The 21,207-nt window shown below is 34.0% G+C and overlaps 1 protein-coding gene across 1 annotated transcript; it reads right to left on the minus strand.

Moving 5' to 3' along the window:
* Positions 1-3,531: 3,531 nt before the first annotated feature.
* LOC149892733 (uncharacterized) lies at positions 3,532-8,434 on the minus strand. The gene is made up of 4 exons (XM_090080160.1): positions 4,988-8,434; positions 4,689-4,754; positions 4,373-4,429; positions 3,532-4,215 (listed from the first exon to the last, which is right to left on the minus strand). Exons 1-4 carry the CDS (start codon positions 7,776-7,778, stop codon positions 3,896-3,898), a joined length of 3,234 nt encoding a protein of 1,077 aa, XP_089936286.1. The 5' UTR covers positions 7,779-8,434; the 3' UTR covers positions 3,532-3,895.
* Between the last annotated feature and the right edge of the window lie 12,773 nt (positions 8,435-21,207).

Raw genomic sequence — 21,207 nt, forward strand, 5'->3', positions numbered from 1 at the left:
TCCTTTGCGTAAATATAAGCAAACTAGTGAGAAAAAGTGCATAAAGAGCCTCGCTACTTTGCTGCAGAAGTAGTGGATGACTATATGCAATTTTTTAAAATCGTGTGCTATCTCTATCGATTAAGGTAGTTTTCGAAAGTTTTTTCAAAGTAAAAATAGTGTAGTTTTCCTCTTTTAAATCTAGCTTTTGTCTAGGGTAGTTTATGAATAGATTTTCAAAGAAAGGTTAGCGTAGCATTCCACTTTTAAGTTTAGCTTAAGTTGCTTGGCATCACAAAACTCAAAACTCAAAAAGAAAAGATAAAATATATGATAAACCTAAAACATAATATAGATGAAACTAAAGTTAGGCTGCATAAAAAACCAACAACATAATAATCTACTAGGCATGTTTAAATTGAATTAAATAAAATCCTTTGCGCAAATGTAGGTATGTTAGAGAGTAAAAGTGCATGAAAAGCCTCGCTACTTTGTTTAAGGTAGTTTTTGAATAGTTTTTCAAAGAAAGCTTAGCGTAGTTTTCCTCTTTAAAGTTTGGCTTATGTAGCTTGACATCACAAAACACAAAACACTAAAAGGAAAGGTAATATAAAAGTTAATCGTAAAATAAAATGTAGGTGAAATAAATGTTAGGCTGCATAAAAGAAAAAAAAAATCGTAACATAATAATCTTCTATATATGTTTGGATTGAATTAAATGAATTCCTTTGCGTAAATATAAGCAAACTAGTGAGAAAAAGTGCATAAAGAGCCTCGCTACTTTGCTGCAGAAGTAGTGGATGACTATATGCAATTTTTTAAAATCGTGTGCTATCTCTATCGATTAAGGTAGTTTTCGAAAGTTTTTTCAAAGTAAAAATAGTGTAGTTTTCCTCTTTTAAATCTAGCTTTTGTCTAGGGTAGTTTATGAATAGATTTTCAAAGAAAGGTTAGCGTAGCATTCCACTTTTAAGTTTAGCTTAAGTTGCTTGGCATCACAAAACTCAAAACTCAAAAAGAAAAGATAAAATATATGATAAACCTAAAACATAATATAGATGAAACTAAAGTTAGGCTGCATAAAAAACCAACAACATAATAATCTACTAGGCATGTTTAAATTGAATTAAATAAAATCCTTTGCGCAAATGTAGGTATGTTAGAGAGTAAAAGTGCATGAAAAGCCTCGCTACTTTGTTAAAGGTAGTTTTTGAATAGTTTTTCAAAGCAAGTTTAGCGTAGTTTTCCTCTTTTATGTTTAGACTATGTAGCTTGACATCACAGAACACAAAGCTCAAAAAGGCAAGATAAAATATAAGTTAATCGTAAAATATAGATGTAACAAAGTTTAGACTGCATAAAAAACCAACAACATAATAATCTACTAGGCATGTTTAAGTTGAATTAAATAATGTCCTTTGCGCAAATATAGGAAAGTTAGAGTAAAAATCCATAAAAAGCCTCGATACTTTGCTGAAGAAGAAGATGACTATATGCAACTTTTTAAAATTGTGAGCTATCTATATCGATTTAGGTCCTTTTTGAGTACTTTTTCAAAGAAAAGTTAGCGCAGTTTTCCCCTTTTAAGATTAGATTATGAAGCTTGACATAACAAAACACAAAACTAACAAAGGCAAGATAAAATATAAGGTAAACGCAATATAATGTATAGATGAAACTAAAGTTAGGCTGCATAAAACAAACGGGTAACAATACTCTTCTATGTATGTTTACATTGAGTTAAATAAAATCCTTTGCGCAAATATAGGTATGTTAGAGAATAAAAGTGCATAAAAAGCCTCAGTACTTTGCTGTAGAAGAAGTGGATGAGTAGATACAATTTTTTAAATTTGTGTGCTATCTCTATCGAATAAGTTAGTTTTCGAGAGTTTTTTCAAAGCAAAATTAGCGTAGTGTTCCTCTTTTAAATCTAGATTATCTCAAAAATAGATTTCGAATAGTTTTTCAAAGAAAGGTTAGCGCAGCTTTCCTCTTTTAACATTAGCTTATGTAGCTTGACATCACAGAACACAAAAAGATAAAATAAAATATAAGACAAACGTAAAATGAAAAATAGATGTAGCTAAAGTTAGGCAGCATAAAAAACCAACAACATAATAATCTACTAGGCATGTTTAAATTGAATTAAATAAAATCCTTTGCGCAAAAATAGGTATGTTAGAGAGTAAAAGCGCATAAAAAGCCTCGCTACTTTGTTAAAGGTAGTTTTTGAATAGTTTTTCAAAGACAGGTTAGCGTAAATTTCCTCTTTAAAGTTTAGCTTATGTAGCTTGACATCACAAAATATAAAACTCAAAAAGACAAGATAAAATATAAGATAAACGCAAAATAAAATATAGATGAAACTAAAGTTAGGCTGCATACAAAACCAACAACATAATATTCTACTAGTTATGTTTAAATTGAATTAAATAAAATCCTTTACGCAAATATAGGTAAGTTAGAGAGTAAAAGTGCATAAAAAGCTTTACTTTGCTGAAGAAGAAGATGAATAGATGCAACTTTTTAAATTCGTGAGCTATCTCTATCGGTGTAAGGTAGTTTTTGAACAATTTTTCAAAGAAAAGTTAGCCTAGTTTTCTTCTTTTAAGTTTAAATTATGTAGCTTGACATCACAAAATACAAAACTCAAAAAGACAAGATAAAATATAAGATAAACGCAAAATAAAATATAGATGAAACTAAAGTTAGGCTGCATACAAAACCAACAACATAATATTCTACTAGAAAAGTTAGCCTAGTTTCCTTCTTTTAAGTTTAGATTATGTAGCTTGACATCACAAAACACAAAAAGGCAAGATAAAATACAAGGTAAACGTAAAATAAAATAGAAGTCAAACAAAAGTTAGGTTGCATAAATACAAAAACTGCATTGCCAAAAATAGAATTTGTTGTCTAGAAAGACCTTTTAAACTTTGTTTCTTTCGTTTTTTGACTTAGTGAATCGCGATCTGGTTTTTCTTAGGCGCGCTTGTTTCTTAGTTGTTTTTTTTGTAAAGAAACTTTATTCAGACGTTTTTTTTTACGCAACTCCTTTAACATTATTTTTAACAAAGTATTCTTTTATACGTGTTTACATTGAAATAAAACCCTTTGCGTAAATAGAGATAAATTAGAGAGCAAAAGTACATAAAAAGCCTCGCTACTTTGCAGAAGAAGAATTGGATGGCAAGATTCGTGTGCTTTCTCTTTCGTTTAAGGTACTTCTTGAATATTTTTTCAAAGAAAAGTTAGCGTAGTTTTCCCCTTTTAAGTTTAGCTTACGCAGCTTGACATCACAAAACGCAAAAACCAATAAGGCATGATAAAATACAAGATAAACGTAAAATAAAATAGAAGTGAAACAAAAGTTAGACTGCATAAAAACAAAAAAAAAAAAAAAAACATAATATACTTCTATGTATGTTTACATTGAACTAAATAAAATCCTTTGTGTAAAGATATGAAAAAATAGAGAGTAAGAGTTCATAAAAAAGCCTCGCTATTTTGCTGAAGAAGAAATGGATGTCTAGATCTTTTAAAATAAGGAACTTTTTGATTTCTTTTTCCGAAAAATGGTTGGAGCAGTTTTCCTTTTTTAAATTTCACTTATGCAGTTTAACATCACAGGAAATATTATTTTGCTTTTTAACAAACTCTTAAAAACATCAGAAGTAATTCTAAATGCAACTCTATTAAAAGTTTTCACAGAATAACAAAACGACTTCTTTTTTTTTTTTTTAAAGATAAAAAAAAGTTTGAACTATCTTTAAATAAGAAATGTGAGAACAGTTTAACAGAACTTCTTGTTTATTATGTCTTTAGCGAAACAGATAAAAATATTTGCAAAAGCATAGATAAAACAAACTACACAAAAGGCCCATCTTTATTGCCAAACTGAACAAACTTATCTAAACTACATAAATGGTTTCACGATATTGCCATATTGAACAAACTTTTCTAAACTACCCTCTTTTTGAATTTTTAGCTTCATGTTTTTAATTTTGTCTTTAATATGGCTTTGGTAGGAGTACTTTTGCAAGACATGAATGAGCTTGTCACTGCTATGATTTGCCAAGATGCCAAGGTAATCTTTGTACGAGCAACTTGAGCTTACATCTGTAAACACGTCTTGCAAGATGTATGCCAACACCAAAGCTGCACATCGTGGAAAACTTCTGGTGTTGAACCATTCGTTGTGGCCAGGGCAAGCATTCAGCTCTTCAACTATTTCATCTAAAATTTTACAAACTCAAGTCATAACACAAAGTGATTAAATCAAATATTCATTTGGTTCTGAAGTAAGACAAGATTTATTCTGTTTTTTTATTTATTTTTTTTTGTTGACCTTATTGTTTGCACTGATAGCAATAACTGGTTTTTGAAAGATTACCTAAATGGCATTGGCTAACTTCTGCTTTGTTTTCCTTTGTTCTTGGCTGAGTTGATCCTGAAATAAAATAAAACCATGTTCATTTTTCTAATTCATAAAAACCATCAACAGTTTCTAAGTGTTAGAGATGATAACAAGCTGTGCATGATTTCTAACGGTGATGTTTCTAACTTCATCATTAGAAATCGGGTAGACACAACTTTCTAAAAGTGCACTTAGCAATGATGGCTAGTTTTTGTTAACAGTTAACCATCTGAAATTGTGCAAGAAGAGGTTTGTGTTTATATATCTTTGTATAAATTAGGTTTTACATTACCGATGAGTTCTTGAGTGAAAGATGGCATTTCCAACTTGATTTTTTTTCTTCTTGGATCTTTTACTTCTAAAACATAATCAGTTTTAGTATCATTCACTTGTATAAACATTTAAGCAATCACAGAATTAGTCCTGCAACAAATACATACACACTTCTGTGTTGTTTTTTTGTTTTGTTTTGTTTTTTTTACAGCTCTAACAATAACAATAGAGCAAGGAGTTGATTTGGGCATTTTCATTTTTTGAAAGCGTGTTGAGATTTGCATAAAAATCAAAAATCAAAAATCAAAAAGAATTTACCTCTGGATGTAGAGGCAAGACTTTGGCTAAATAGGCTACCAACAGATTGAACAGCATAAGGTGAGAGCTGCTTTGCAAGAACAGTACCAGCCTGTTGGACAGGAACAGCTGAAACTGGATCAGATGAAAGAAACAAACTGGGTTTGGCCAATGTTTGCTGAAAAGCAACAAGGCTAGGAGTCAGAGGAACAGAAAAGACCTCTTTTGAAGGACAGAAAGCGACTTGCTGAGAAGGAGAAGCAGAAACAGGTTTGGCAACCACTTGCTCATTAAAGTAAACTGGAGAAAGTTTTGCATGGTGTTCAATAAAATCCGGTTCATCAGGAAATAATGTTAATGCAAGAGGAGAACAAGCTGTGCCAACAGGAACAGCTAGAGTCTGATCTACATCCATACAAACAGCTTGTTCGTTAGGAACTAGTTGTGCAAGAGCAGGGGATAGTTCAAGAACTGGACCAGCGATTGTTTGTTCAGATGGAACAGACGAAACAGGAGTTGAGGTAGGTTCACACAAGAAATCTACGGCATGGTCGTTGCTATCCTCTAAAGGAACATTGTTTTCTACAGCTGGAGAAAACGGAACCACTGTGGTACAGCTGAAAGTAGCAGCACATTCTTCAGAGTCAGAACCGGAGTCTAAATCTTCCTCAAAGATGTCCTCAACCTCATGAAAACCGTACTCCTCTGCATTAGTTTGGAGCCAGTCCATCACATCCTTCTCCTTCTTTGGTGGTCTCTCAGACTTTTCAACAGTCAAAGACTCTATGACTCCGAAGGACTGTCCGATGCCCAGGGCAAAGCGCAACTCCTCTGCAGCGTTCCACTGGGACACATAAAAGCTATCCATTGTGTTCCTGCTGTGCTTCATGTAGAGTGTAGCAAACCGCTCGCGATCTTCTTTGCTGTTGTTGGCAAAGTAAGTGGCTATCGAACCGCGAATGCAAGTGGGAGTAAGACGCTTCATGGGAATGTTTACTTGGCTTTTTCTGAAGCAGGACGTCAGGCAAGAGGAGATAGCAGAGGAACCCATCTGGTAAACAGGCACTCTAGTTGCACCGAGTGTCACACATTCGTCTTTGTTGGGTCTCATCGATGGAAAAAGGGGCCTGTAGCAGTCGCTCAACTCCAAAACAGTCTTGGTGTCTGCAGCCATGTAGTGAGAGTCGTTGACAAGAAGGTCTCTGTATCTCAGCAAATAAATATCGATCAACACTTTCAAGTCGTTCGGCACTAGAATGTTTTTGGCTCCGTACTTGTATGCTGTTTTGTAGCGCTCTTGCACAATGCAATATCCACACTCACTCTTCTCAGCAGCCATGTAGTCTCTAATGTTTAAAAGAGCAATGTTAGATTTTCTTAAACTGTTAATTACAGTGACAGAGAGCAGAAGATGGTTTCGTAGAGACACAGCATTGTCTCTAGTCGGTGTAAGAGACGGCTTTCTAATCGATTCCACTAACTGTCTTACGTATGCAGACTTGCCATATTCGTTCAGCAAACTGACATTGATGATGTTGATGCATTTTTTGCTTTTCACAAGGCTCCTCCTCAAAGAACGAAAGGGCCTCAGCACTTTTTGTAACTCCTCCACCTTGCAGCGCAAACGTCGGATGGCCTCATGAGAAAGTCCGAAATAGACATTCCTGGCTTCACTGAAACGAAACAGGAGACAAAGGTAGACGAGGCGGTTGTACAACGTGTGACAAGACATGGCTTTTGTTTGGTCAAGTTCACTCAGCTTGGAATTGAGCTGAATGTTTTTAAAGTGCATGGAAAAGTATCTATCCTCCAAAACGTTGGAATTGGTGAGAGCGTTCGGGTGCAGCGTCAGCGTGCTGTCACAACATGTCAATATTTCAACAACTGCATTTTTGTAGATCTTTGCTTGTGACAAAGTGTTGTTGTTGGCTACCACAAGCCACTTTTCAAAATCTCTGAAGAGCTCATCTGCTGACTGGTAATAAAAGTGAAAAGCATCTTTGTCCAGCTGAAACAAGAGTCTCTTATCTTCTGTCAAGACGGAGGAGTTGGAAACCAAGTGCTTTAAGGAATTAAAATCAGAGTCTAGGACGGATTCGGTGTTCAGCTCTTTGTTTTCTACAGAGGTGCAGTGGTTTGCAGAAGGAGCCTCGGACGAACCAGCAACTGATGAGGGCAAGCTTAAAAGAGGATCAGAGGAAAGAACCGGAGAAGAAAAAGAGGAGGAAGGCCCAGGAGCAGAGGATGCAGAGCCTGATGCAGACGCTTGTTCAGCTACTGGCTTAATACCAAAGAAGGCAGGTCGAATAAATTGAGGGACATAGAGCTTGTCGTTGTCGTATCGCTTTGCCTCTGCAATCTTTTGTTTGATCGTCTTGGAATCGTAGAAATGAGTCTCTTTCAAGTGTATGTCCAGTCGGTCGTAATACTTCCAACATTGCAAACAGGGGTAAGGTTTTGGACAGCCGGACTTGCGTTCGAGACGAGCATGCTGAAACTTCCTGACCATTGCAGAGTAAAAGATGGAAGCTTCATCCAAAGTCCAAGAATGATCTTTTTTAGTCAAGTGTCTTTTAATGCTTGTGGAGGAATGTTTGCACAAAGGCATCGGACAGCTAACAGCGTACCTCTTCTTGGTACCATAGAAAGGTACAACCCTGTTTACGGAGCCACACGCTGCAACTAATGCGGCCCTGACTTTGTTTTTGAGCTTTAAGTCTCTCTGTTCTTGTGACTGCCTTCTTTTCTTTTTTTTCGCTTTAGAGTTCGGAGAAGGGGCAACAACAGTGTTGTTTTCTTGTGAAGAAGACATGTTCAGGTGTTTGTTTGCAACGGTTTATGCTAAAAAAAAGAAGACAGTTAGTGAGAGTGTTTTTCTTCTGCCTGCATCCTGGAATCCTGGAATGTTTACAACTGCAGGGAAGAGCTGTGTTTTTTCGAATCCTCTGCAAAAGAGAAAAAAGAAAGAAAAGAGAGCAACAAGAAGAAACAAAGTTTCCACTAGCAAATGAAAAAGAATGAGAGCAACTAGCATTACATGCATGGTGGCAGCAGTGATTGCTATTATGAGAAGGAGAATGAGAAAAAAAAAAAAAAAAAAGAAACAAATAAATAAAGAGATGGAGTTTGAGAGGATCTCGCAACCATATGACTCAAAGAAAGAAACTGTGTTGAAAAAAGGCAAGAGAGGGCAAATAGAACTTGCTAACAAGGACAAATGACAGACATAACTACAACAGTAACAACTCTCATTGCAAGCATAATAACAACAGCATCAGCATCACTGACTCAGAGAGTGTTGACATAACAAAAAAGAAAACAAAAGTACAAGCCAAGTGGGGGAACATTAACAAACACTCATTGCAACTATAACAACAACAACAACAACAGCAACAGCATCACTGACTCAGAGGGTATTGATAAAAAAAAACAAGCAAAACAAAAACAAACAAAAAAACAAATAAAAAAACAAAACAAGCAAATTGGGTGAACAGTAACAACTCTCATTGCAAGCATAATAACAACAACAGCATCAGCATCAGCATCACTGACTCAGAGAGTGTTGACAAAATAAAATAGACAATAAGCAAGCAAAGTGGGTGAACAGTAACAACTCTCACTGCAAGCATAATAACAACAACAGCATCAGCATCAGCATCACTGACTCAGAGAGTGTTGATAAAATAAAACAGATTATAAACAAACAAAGTGGGTGAACAGTAACAGCTCTCATTGAAAGCATAATAACAACAACAGCATCACTAACTCAGAGGATATATAAAAAAACAAACAAACAAACAAAACAAAAACAAAAAAAAAACAAGCAAAGTGGCTGAACAGTAACAGCTATCATTGCAAGTAAAATAACAACAACAGCATCAGCAACATCATCACTGACTCAGAGAGTGGTGATAAAATAAAACAGATTAAAAAACAAGCAAAGTGGCTAAACAGTAACAACTATAAATACAAGTAAAATGACAAAAGCAGCAACAGCATCACTAACTCGCAGGGTGTTGATAAAAAAAAAAGCAACAAACAAATAAAGCAAGCAAAGTGGGTGAACATTAACACTCATTGCAACTATAATAACACCAACAGCAACAGCATCAGTGACTCAAAGGGTGTTGATAAACAAAAACAAAGGCACAAACAAAACAAGCAGAGTGGGTGAACATTAACAACACTTATTGCAAGCATAATAACAACAACAGCATCAGCATCACTGACTCAGAGAGTGTTGATAAAATAAAATAGATTATAAACATGCCAAGTTTGTGAACATTAACAAACACTCATTGCAACTATAACAACGACTACAGCAACAGCATCACTTACTCAGAGAGTGTTGAGAAAAAAAACAACAAAAAAAACAAAAACAAAACAAAACAGAAAACAGAAGTACAAGCCAAGGGGGGGAACATTAACAAACACTCATTGCAACTATAACAACAACAACAGCAACAGCATCACTTACTCAGAGGATATTGATAAAAAAAACAAACAAACAAACAAACAAAACAAGCAAAGTGGCTGAACAGTAACAGCTATCATTGCAAGTAAAATAACAACAACAGCATCAGCAACATCATCACTGACTCAGAGAGTGGTGATAAAATAAAACAGATTAAAAAACAAGCAAAGTGGCTGAACAGTAACAACTATAAATACAAGTAAAATGACAAAAGCAGCAACAGCATCACTAACTCGCAGGGTGTTGATAAAAAAAAAAGCAACAAACAAATAAAGCAAGCAAAGTGGGTGAACATTAACACTCATTGCAACTATAATAACACCAACAGCAACAGCATCAGTGACTCAAAGGGTGTTGATAAACAAAAACAAAAGCACAAACAAAACAAGCAAAGTGGGTGAACATTAACAACACTTATTGCAAGCACAATAACAACAACAGCATCAGCATCACTGACTCAGAGAGTGTTGATAAAACAAAATAGATTATAAACAAGCCAAGTTGGTGAACATTAACAAACACTCATTGCAACTGTAATAAGAACAACAGCAACAGCATCACTGACACAAAGGGTGTTGATAAACAAAAACAAAAACACAAGCAAAGTGGGTGAACATTAACAACACTCATTGCAACTATAACAACAACAACAGCAACAGCATCACTGGCTCAAAGGGTGTTGATAAAATAAAGAAATAAAAACAAAACAAGCAAAGTGGGTGAACAGTAACAACTCCCATTGCAAGCATAATAACGACAACAGCAACAGCAACACCATCACTGACTCAGAGAGTGTTGATAAAATAAAATAGATTATAAACAAGCCAAGTTGGTGAACATTAACAAACACTCATTGCAACTATAACAACGACTACAGCAACAGCATCACTTACTCAGAGAGTGTTGAGAAAAAAAAAACAAAAACAAAAAAAAAACAAAACAAAACAGAAAACAAAAGTACAAGCCAAGTGGGGGAACATTAACAAACACTCATTGCAACTGTAACAACAACAACAGCAACAGCATCACTTACTCAGAGAGTGTTTATAAATAAAACAAAAAACAAAAACAAGAAACAAAAATACAAGCCAAGTGGGTGATTACTAACAGCGCTAACAGCAGCAACAACAGTGTCTTTAGAAACAACAAACAAGTACAACAGCAACAACTGCTTTTACAGAGTATAACAATAACAACAACATGGCACTAACAACAACAAAAGGGTTGGAATAAAAACCTGTAGGCAAAAGGAGAGCTGCATTCAGACAAGATCGATTACAAAGAGGCTCTTCTTTAGGACAGAGGAGAAACTGCTTTTGAGGGACAGAGGGACTTTTGTTGTTGTGGTTGTTGTTGTTGTTGTGCAGAAACCAACAAACTTTTATTGAACCGAATATAACCGAATATAACCGAAAGTCTTGTTTGCTTCTGTTTTGTGCCATCAAGAAGGGAAAACAAAACATCACAAAACAAACGAAGCAAACGAAACAAACAAACAAACAAACGAACGAAACAAACAAAAAAAAAAAAAAATTAAAAAAATTAACAAACAAACAAACAAACAAACAAGCAAACAAACAAAAACAAATAAGAAAAACAGAAAACGCAGTACCGAAACCTCGCCATTTTTTATCCTTCCTCAAGCTTTCTCTGGGCGCCAAAGACCGAGAAAGTTGAGCAAACGTGACGTTGAGGGGGGGGAGGGGGGTACTTAAGGACAGCAGACCGACCAATGGCACGCTTAGGAGAGACCCACGTGAATGCTACATTTTCTTTCTATGTACGCTGAATCCGCTCAAAGTCTGGAATTTCCAGCATTCACGTGTCATCACTCCAGCCACCAGATTGGCCCACACTTTGCACACTTTCAAGACTAGAAACTCACTTGTGCTCAATTTGAGCAAAAAAAAAAAAAAACTAAGTCTCGCATGGCGACAACTTTTCCAAAAGCAAACAAAGGCAAACGAAGGCAAACGAAGAAAAAACAAAAACAAATAAACAAAAACAAAACCGAATAGGGAGAGAGAGAGTGAGTCGACTCATTTCTTTCGACTGCCTTAAACGAGAAGTCTAAAACGTTTAAAAGTTGAAAACTAAGTTTTTTAAATGAACTGCACCGAAAAAACTTTACGACAGTTTAGCTGGTTAAAAACGCAGAGGAAAATATTTTATAAAATTTAAGCGTTCTAAAGATGTCCATTTTTGTTTTTGTTTTTTTTTATTTTGGTTTGTTTCTGGCTTGTTTCTTTCTTTAAATTCTAGCGATCGAGCATATTTGAACGGTTTCATCAACCTGTCGGCGCACGTGCTCGAGAGCTAGAACTTTGATTGCTTTTGTTGTTGAGAATTGAGAATGTCCGAGCAGGTTTTTTTATCGATTTCATCGCTTGTGGCGAGGCAAAAATCAAAACGCTTTTTGGACGAAAGAAAAGAGATTAAAAGGAAAAAAGAGAAGAAAAAAAAAACAAAAAAATAGGTTATGTGTTATGAACATTTATTTTCTCACGCGATGACGTCTAGTTTTGTTAGAGTAATTAAAATATGGTATCAAGTTTGTAATTTCTATCTTATTTTTAGTTACGGATAATTGCCAATTATGTCACGTTTAGTATACACAACGCTGTTTTCTTAATAGCAATATGATACAAACAAGTTATAAAAAAAAAAGCGTTCGCTCGATCTTCCTTAGTCAGTTGAACAAAAAGAAATTTTCACAACATATGATTGATTTGGTTGTCCTAGCAAGCTGTTTTAGCAAACGGCTAGAGGTTGCAACTGTTGTTCATTGAAAACGAAAAATCTAGCGTCAGCAACAAATTTTTGAATACATAATGTACGCAAAAGTGGCACTAACAAATGAAAATGTAAAAAAACTGTTTACCTTGATGCCAGACTCGCAGAGATGTTGTCGCTCGTTGCTATCGACTGCGAACAGCTTTGTTGTTTTTCGAAGTGCCTCTTCATTCTACTTATAGCCGAAGTTTTGGCTTCGAAAAAAAATACGAACGTCGTTAAGCTCAACGAGCTGCTTTAATTGTTGTTCGTGCGAAAACGAAATGCTTAAAACGGATAAAAGTGTTGGCGTAATTACACTTTTCGACCGCGATGCAGTTTGTCAACTCTAGCGTACTTTTTTGGCTCGTGGAGCAAAAGCCTCATGATAATAGCAAAGGCTTAAAATGTCTTAACATGTCAGCAAAGGCTTAATATGCTTAATAAACTGTGGTTAAGTTTTTGCGGTGCAGTTCATTTACAACTTAATTTGCAACTTGCTGGCACAAGCAAACGTTTATGACTTCTCGTTTAAGACAGTTGAGCGAAATCAGTCGACTCACTCATTCTCCCTTTTCTGTTTTGTTTTTGTTTTGTTTTTTTGTTTTTGTTTTTGTTTTTGTTTGTTTTTTTTTTTTCTTTGTTTGTCTTTTGTTTAAAATGTAAAAAACTCGAAAGGAAAGTTGTTGCTTTGTTTGCTTATTGAAAGTTTTCGCCAGTTGCAAGACTTAGTTTTGTTTTTGTTTACTTATTAAAATATCGAGGAAAATATTTGAGGACATCGCATTCTAATGGTGCCTTTATAACAACATCTAACGATTTAACGTTTAATGTTGTGCTCAAAAAAAAAATTCCTTTTATATCTCTCAATGGTCTCCAACGATAAAACTGCCGACCAATCGCAACGATTAAACAGCCAACCAATGGCAGCTCAATGGTCTCCAAACAAGAGACTGCCGACCAATGGCAGCTCAGTGGTTTGAGAAGTGAGATCATTCGATTTCCTTTTATTATCTCCAGTTTGAACTAGTGCTTGGCTTGTGGTGCAGAAACTAAAACTTCCCGTTTTTGTATTTTGTTTTGAATTTCTTTGCTTTGAGCTTTTTAATCGATCGATAGCTTTAGGAGAAAAGAAGAAACCCCTCTGACGAAGTCTTGGCTTTTTTAAAAACGCTCAAATTTTGGCAAACAAATCTCATACGAAACGCTACTTTGATGTCAAGCTTTCGTTACTCCCTACTCCCTTCTAGCGGAGGGCGGCAAAAAGGTGTTGCATCCTAGAGCTAAAAGTGAGGAGGGAAGCAAGTTTTTTTTTCGTTTTGTTTGCTTTTTTATGTTTTTTGTTTTTTTGAGGGGGGAGAGTTAGAGGGTAAGGGGGTTAGGATTAGAGGGGGTTGGGGTTACGGTTTGGAAACCTGGGGACGAGGATATCAAGCAGGAGTTTAGTGTTAAGGTTAAAGGGCCCACGAGGGGCGTCCTTCAATTGTAAAATGCCTTTAGACGCACGTGTCTAGTCGTCTCGTTGCATCGACCTAGAGGAGTTTTCTGATAGATCTTGCGCTTTGGGCTCAGTTAATCGGTCTGTATCCATTGTAAACACGGTGTCTGCCGTTAGAAAATCGTTAACCAGGCGTTAGTGAGCTTTAACAACCATCCCTTTGAGTTTAAAACGAACGTTTCTTCAAAAGCCACTCGAGATGGAGGTACTCACGGAGGTTTGTTACGGTAACAACCCTGTGGTTTGCCATCTTCTTTCTTTCCGCAGCGTCGCAAACGCATCGGCCGGTCTCTTAGGTGACGAAAAAACGTCTGATCTCTCGACTGGAATGCTTAACGTACTAAGATTAGTAGAGTTAGTACTAAGAGTTGCATCTGGCCGCCGTAATTTTCTTCGATGATGTCTTGAAAATTTCGTGACGTCGTTTTCAAACCTCTAGGGTCGATTTTAACCTTCGACCTTAAAGTCGATTTTAGCCTTCGGTGTGGCTCTGTACAACTTTTGCGGTGAAAAAGCTTGCGCGGAGTCTACAGTTGTATTTAGCCGACAGACGCTGGCAACGCAGAAACAGAATGACTCTTGGGCGGCGCAAACCGAGCGTTCAGCAAATTTCTAGCATTTTACGTCAAAGCGGACAATCTGCACGACAAATAAAGCTAACTTTCTCGTTGCAACAGTTAGTCACTGGATCGTTGGACGAGTGTGTACAGCTGTTTTGCGTCGAAAGCCGACCGGTGGTCGGATGCGACTCTTCTTTTCATTCGAAAATCAGAACCTGGCCATCAGTCGTGTATCACCATCGAATGCTTAATGTAGTGATTTCTCGAAACGACAAAAGCTTGTAAAACAAACAGCTTCGCTGTACTGTTGCCTAATATGTTAACGGATGGCCAGGAACAACCTTGGTCTGTAATGAATGAGTTCGTTTTTCCATTCGAGGCACTAATTACTGCAGTTTTAAAAGTCACCTAAAGTATAAGCTCATCTCTCCATTCAAGAAAAACAAGCATCAGAGTTTCGGAAAGTTTGCATGCACGACACCACCATCGATGATACTTAAACAAACAGAAAATGAATTGCAAAACAGAACCACTGAATTGCAAAACATAACAACGGACAGCTTGTAAAATGCATGGTGATGAGCTTCTTCAATCCAATCAAGGAACCAAGCATCACAGTTTCGGCAATGGTGCATGTGCAAATCAGCAAACTGTGATACTTAATCAAACAACTTCACTGTTTTGCTTAGTTTAAGAACGGATGGCTAAGAACAACCTCGTTAGTGAGTATGAAGTCATCTCTTCATTCCAGGAATTAATAATCAGAGTTTTAGAAGTCTCTTACGTGCGATACTACTATCAACGGTACTTAATCAAACAGCCTCTCAGAATGGCCTAGTTTGAGAACGGAAGGCTAGGAACAACCTTAGTAGTGAGTCATCAGTTCAACTTTTCATTCAAGGAATTAAGCATCTAAAATCTGAAAAATAAAAAGAAGAGCTCTTTGTTAGAAGTTCTTATTTTTATTTTTCCTCAACTTCTATTTCTTTTCTTTTTTTACTTTTTTTTTTTTAATGATAGTTTTTCTTTTTTTTTATCTATTTTGTTCGTTTAAATTAATACAACAGGCGTTTTAGGTCGTTTCTGTAACATTATTTAACACTTTAAATTGTAATAAATATTTGAACAGAAGAAAATCCCTTTCGTAACGTTAAAATGTCATAAGAACATTTCATCTTTACCAAATACGCTTGTAAAAATAGTTTCACTTTTAAAGTTTGTTGTATATGTCTTTTAATTTAGTGAATCGCAATTTGGATTTTCTTAGGCGCACATCTACTTTAGTTGCTTTTTCTTAAAGAAAGGTCACCAGAGTTTTCTTACACAGCCCCTGCAGCATAATCTTTAACAAAATACTCTTTTGAAAAGTTTTACATTGAAATAAACAAAAGCCATTTGCGTAAGTAGAGATAACTTAGAGAATAAAAAGTGCATAAACGCCTCGCTACTTTGATGAAGAAGAAACGGATGACTAAATGCAACTTTTTAATTTCGTGTGCTATCTCTTTCGATTAAGGTACTTTTTGAATATTTTTTCAAAGAAATGTTAGCGTAGTTTTCCTTTTTTAAATTTAAATCATGTTTAAAGGTAGTTTTTGAATGTTTTTTCAAAGAAATGTTAGCGTAGTTTTCATCTATTAAATTTAAATCATGTTTAAAGGTAGTTTTCGAATATTTTTTCAAAGAATTGTTAGCGTAGTTTTCCTCTTTTAGATCTAGCTTATGTTTAAGGTAGTTTTTGAGTATTTTTTCAAAGAAAAGTTAGCGTAGTTTTCCTCTTTTAGATCTAGCTTATGTTTAAGGTAGTTTTTAAATATTTTTTTAAAGAAAAGTTAGCATAGTTTTCCTCTTTTGGATATAGCTTATGTTTAAGGTAGTTTTTAAATATTTTTTTTAAAGAAAAGTTAGCGTAGTTTTCCTCCTTTAGATCTAGCTTATAATTCAGGTAGTTTTTGAATATTTTTTCAAATAAAAATTAGCAAAGTATAGTTTATTTAGCATGACATCACAAAATACTAAACTCAAAAAGGCAAGATAAAGTATAAGATAAACGTAAAATAAGATATAGATGAAACAAATGTTAGGCTGCATAAAATCAAAAACTGCATTGCCTATCATAAACACAAATGTCTAGTGAGAGCTTTTAAAGTTCGTTCTTTTCGTCTTTTAATTTGGTGAATCGCGATTTGAATTTTCTAAGGCGCACATGTCTTTCAGTTGCTTTTTTCTTAAGGAAAGGTCGCCAGAGTTTTTTTACGCAGCTCCTGCAGCATAATCTTTAACAAAATACTCTTTTGTATATCATTACATAGAAATAAACAAAAACCATATGCGTAAACAGAGATAAATTAGAACGCAAAAGTGCATAAAAAGCCTCGCTACTTTGCTATAGAAGAAGTGGATGACTGTAAATTCGTGCACTACCTCAATGGATTAAGGTATTTTTCGAAAGTTTTTTAAAAGCATAAATAGCGTAGTCTTCCTCTTTTAAATCTAGCTTATGTCTAAGGCAGTTTTTGAATAGATTTTCAAAGAAAGGTTAGCGTACTTTTCCACTTTTAAGTTTAGCTTATGTAGCTTGACAAAACAACACACAAAAAGACAAGATAAAGTATCAGATAAACGTAAAATAAAATATAAATGAAACTAAAGTTAGGCTGCATAAAAAACAAACAACTTAATAATCTACTAGACATGTTTAAGTTGAATTAAGTAAAGTCCTTTGCGCAAATTTGGGTAAATAAGAGAGTAAAAATCCATAAAAAGAAGAAGTGGATGAGTAGATACAATTTTTTAAATTTGTGTGCTATCTCTATTGAATAAGGTAGTTTTCGAGAGTTTTTTCAAAGCAAAATTAGCGTAGTGTTCCTCTTTTAAATCTAGATTATCTCAAAAATAGATTTCGAATAGTTTTTCAAAGAAAGGTTAGCGCAGCTTTCCTCTTTTAACATTAGCTTATGTAGCTTGACATCACAGAACACAAAAAGATAAAATAAAATATAAGACAAACGTAAAATGAAAAATAGATGTAGCTAAAGTTAGGCAGCATAAAAAACCAACAACATAATAATCTACTAGGCATGTTTAAATTGAATTAAATAAAATCCTTTGCGCAAAAATAGGTATGTTAGAGAGTAAAAGCGCATAGAAAGCCTCGCTACTTTGCTGTGAAAGAAGTGGATGACTAGATACAACTTTTTAAAATCCTGTGCTATCTCTATCGATTAAGGTAGTTTTCGAAAGATTTTTCAAAGCAAAAATAGCGTAGTCTTTCTCTTTTAAATCTAGATTATGTCTAAGGTAGTTTTTGAACAGCTTTTCAAAGAAAGGTTAGCGTAGCTTTCCTCTTTTAAGTTTAGCTTATGTAGCTTGACATCACAAAACACAAAATTCAAAAAGACAAAATAAAATATAAGATAAACGTAAAATAAAATATAGATGAAGCTAAAGTTAGACTGCATAAAAAAACAACAACGTAATAACCTACTAGAATCTAATAAAACCCTATGCACAAATGTAGGTATGTTAGAGAGTAAAAGTGCATAAAAAGCCTCGCTACTTTGTTTAAGGTAGTTTTTGAATAGTTTTTCAAAGAAAGCTTAGCGTAGTTTTCCTCTTTAAAGTTTGGCTTATGTAGCTTGACATCACAAAACACAAAACACTAAAAGGAAAGGTAATATAAAAGTTAATCGTAAAATAAAATGTAGGTGAAATAAATGTTAGGCTGCATAAAAGAAAAAAAAAATCGTAACATAATAATCTTCTATATATGTTTGGATTGAATTAAATGAATTCCTTTGCGTAAATATAAGCAAACTAGTGAGAAAAAGTGCATAAAGAGCCTCGCTACTTTGCTGCAGAAGTAGTGGATGACTATATGCAATTTTTTAAAATCGTGTGCTATCTCTATCGATTAAGGTAGTTTTCGAAAGTTTTTTCAAAGTAAAAATAGTGTAGTTTTCCTCTTTTAAATCTAGCTTTTGTCTAGGGTAGTTTATGAATAGATTTTCAAAGAAAGGTTAGCGTAGCATTCCACTTTTAAGTTTAGCTTAAGTTGCTTGGCATCACAAAACTCAAAACTCAAAAAGAAAAGATAAAATATATGATAAACCTAAAACATAATATAGATGAAACTAAAGTTAGGCTGCATAAAAAACCAACAACATAATAATCTACTAGGCATGTTTAAATTGAATTAAATAAAATCCTTTGCGCAAATGTAGGTATGTTAGAGAGTAAAAGTGCATGAAAAGCCTCGCTACTTTGTTAAAGGTAGTTTTTGAATAGTTTTTCAAAGCAAGTTTAGCGTAGTTTTCCTCTTTTATGTTTAGACTATGTAGCTTGACATCACAGAACACAAAGCTCAAAAAGGCAAGATAAAATATAAGTTAATCGTAAAATATAGATGTAACAAAGTTTAGACTGCATAAAAAACCAACAACATAATAATCTACTAGGCATGTTTAAGTTGAATTAAATAATGTCCTTTGCGCAAATATAGGAAAGTTAGAGTAAAAATCCATAAAAAGCCTCGATACTTTGCTGAAGAAGAAGATGACTATATGCAACTTTTTAAAATTGTGAGCTATCTATATCGATTTAGGTCCTTTTTGAGTACTTTTTCAAAGAAAAGTTAGCGCAGTTTTCCCCTTTTAAGATTAGATTATGAAGCTTGACATAACAAAACACAAAACTAACAAAGGCAAGATAAAATATAAGGTAAACGCAATATAATGTATAGATGAAACTAAAGTTAGGCTGCATAAAACAAACGGGTAACAATACTCTTCTATGTATGTTTACATTGAGTTAAATAAAATCCTTTGCGCAAATATAGGTATGTTAGAGAATAAAAGTGCATAAAAAGCCTCAGTACTTTGCTGTAGAAGAAGTGGATGAGTAGATACAATTTTTTAAATTTGTGTGCTATCTCTATCGAATAAGTTAGTTTTCGAGAGTTTTTTCAAAGCAAAATTAGCGTAGTGTTCCTCTTTTAAATCTAGATTATCTCAAAAATAGATTTCGAATAGTTTTTCAAAGAAAGGTTAGCGCAGCTTTCCTCTTTTAACATTAGCTTATGTAGCTTGACATCACAGAACACAAAAAGATAAAATAAAATATAAGACAAACGTAAAATGAAAAATAGATGTAGCTAAAGTTAGGCTGCATAAAAAACCAACAACATAATAATCTACTAGGCATGTTTAAATTGAATTAAATAAAATCCTTTGCGCAAAAATAGGTATGTTAGAGAGTAAAAGCGCATAAAAAGCCTCGCTACTTTGTTAAAGGTAGTTTTTGAATAGTTTTTCAAAGACAGGTTAGCGTAAATTTCCTCTTTAAAGTTTAGCTTATGTAGCTTGACATCACAAAATATAAAACTCAAAAAGACAAGATAAAATATAAGATAAACGCAAAATAAAATATAGATGAAACTAAAGTTAGGCTGCATACAAAACCAACAACATAATATTCTACTAGTTATGTTTAAATTGAATTAAATAAAATCCTTTACGCAAATATAGGTAAGTTAGAGAGTAAAAGTGCATAAAAAGCTTTACTTTGCTGAAGAAGAAGATGAATAGATGCAACTTTTTAAATTCGTGAGCTATCTCTATCGGTGTAAGGTAGTTTTTGAACAATTTTTCAAAGAAAAGTTAGCCTAGTTTTCTTCTTTTAAGTTTAAATTATGTAGCTTGACATCACAAAATACAAAACTCAAAAAGACAAGATAAAATATAAGATAAACGCAAAATAAAATATAGATGAAACTAAAGTTAGGCTGCATACAAAACCAACAACATAATATTCTACTAGAAAAGTTAGCCTAGTTTCCTTCTTTTAAGTTTAGATTATGTAGCTTGACATCACAAAACACAAAAAGGCAAGATAAAATACAAGGTAAACGTAAAATAAAATAGAAGTCAAACAAAAGTTAGGTTGCATAAATACAAAAACTGCATTGCCAAAAATAGAATTTGTTGTCTAGAAAGACCTTTTAAACTTTGTTTCTTTCGTTTTTTGACTTAGTGAATCGCGATCTGGTTTTTCTTAGGCGCGCTTGTTTCTTAGTTGTTTTTTTTGTAAAGAAACTTTATTCAGACGTTTTTTTTTACGCAACTCCTTTAACATTATTTTTAACAAAGTATTCTTTTATACGTGTTTACATTGAAATAAAACCCTTTGCGTAAATAGAGATAAATTAGAGAGCAAAAGTACATAAAAAGCCTCGCTACTTTGCAGAAGAAGAATTGGATGGCAAGATTCGTGTGCTTTCTCTTTCGTTTAAGGTACTTCTTGAATATTTTTTCAAAGAAAAGTTAGCGTAGTTTTCCCCTTTTAAGTTTAGCTTACGCAGCTTGACATCACAAAACGCAAAAACCAATAAGGCATGATAAAATACAAGATAAACGTAAAATAAAATAGAAGTGAAACAAAAGTTAGACTGCATAAAAACAAAAAAAAAAAAAAAAACATAATATACTTCTATGTATGTTTACATTGAACTAAATAAAATCCTTTGTGTAAAGATATGAAAAAATAGAGAGTAAGAGTTCATAAAAAAGCCTCGCTATTTTGCTGAAGAAGAAATGGATGTCTAGATCTTTTAAAATAAGGAACTTTTTGATTTCTTTTTCCGAAAAATGGTTGGAGCAGTTTTCCTTTTTTAAATTTCACTTATGCAGTTTAACATCACAGGAAATATTATTTTGCTTTTTAACAAACTCTTAAAAACATCAGAAGTAATTCTAAATGCAACTCTATTAAAAGTTTTCACAGAATAACAAAACGACTTCTTTTTTTTTTTTTTAAAGATAAAAAAAAGTTTGAACTATCTTTAAATAAGAAATGTGAGAACAGTTTAACAGAACTTCTTGTTTATTATGTCTTTAGCGAAACAGATAAAAATATTTGCAAAAGCATAGATAAAACAAAC

Source organism: Hydra viridissima, unplaced genomic scaffold (assembly GCF_058129835.1).
Source record: "Hydra viridissima isolate aposymbiotic clone 2 unplaced genomic scaffold, HvirCarnegie_v1 scaffold_2, whole genome shotgun sequence".
NCBI lineage: Eukaryota > Metazoa > Cnidaria > Hydrozoa > Anthoathecata > Hydridae > Hydra > Hydra viridissima.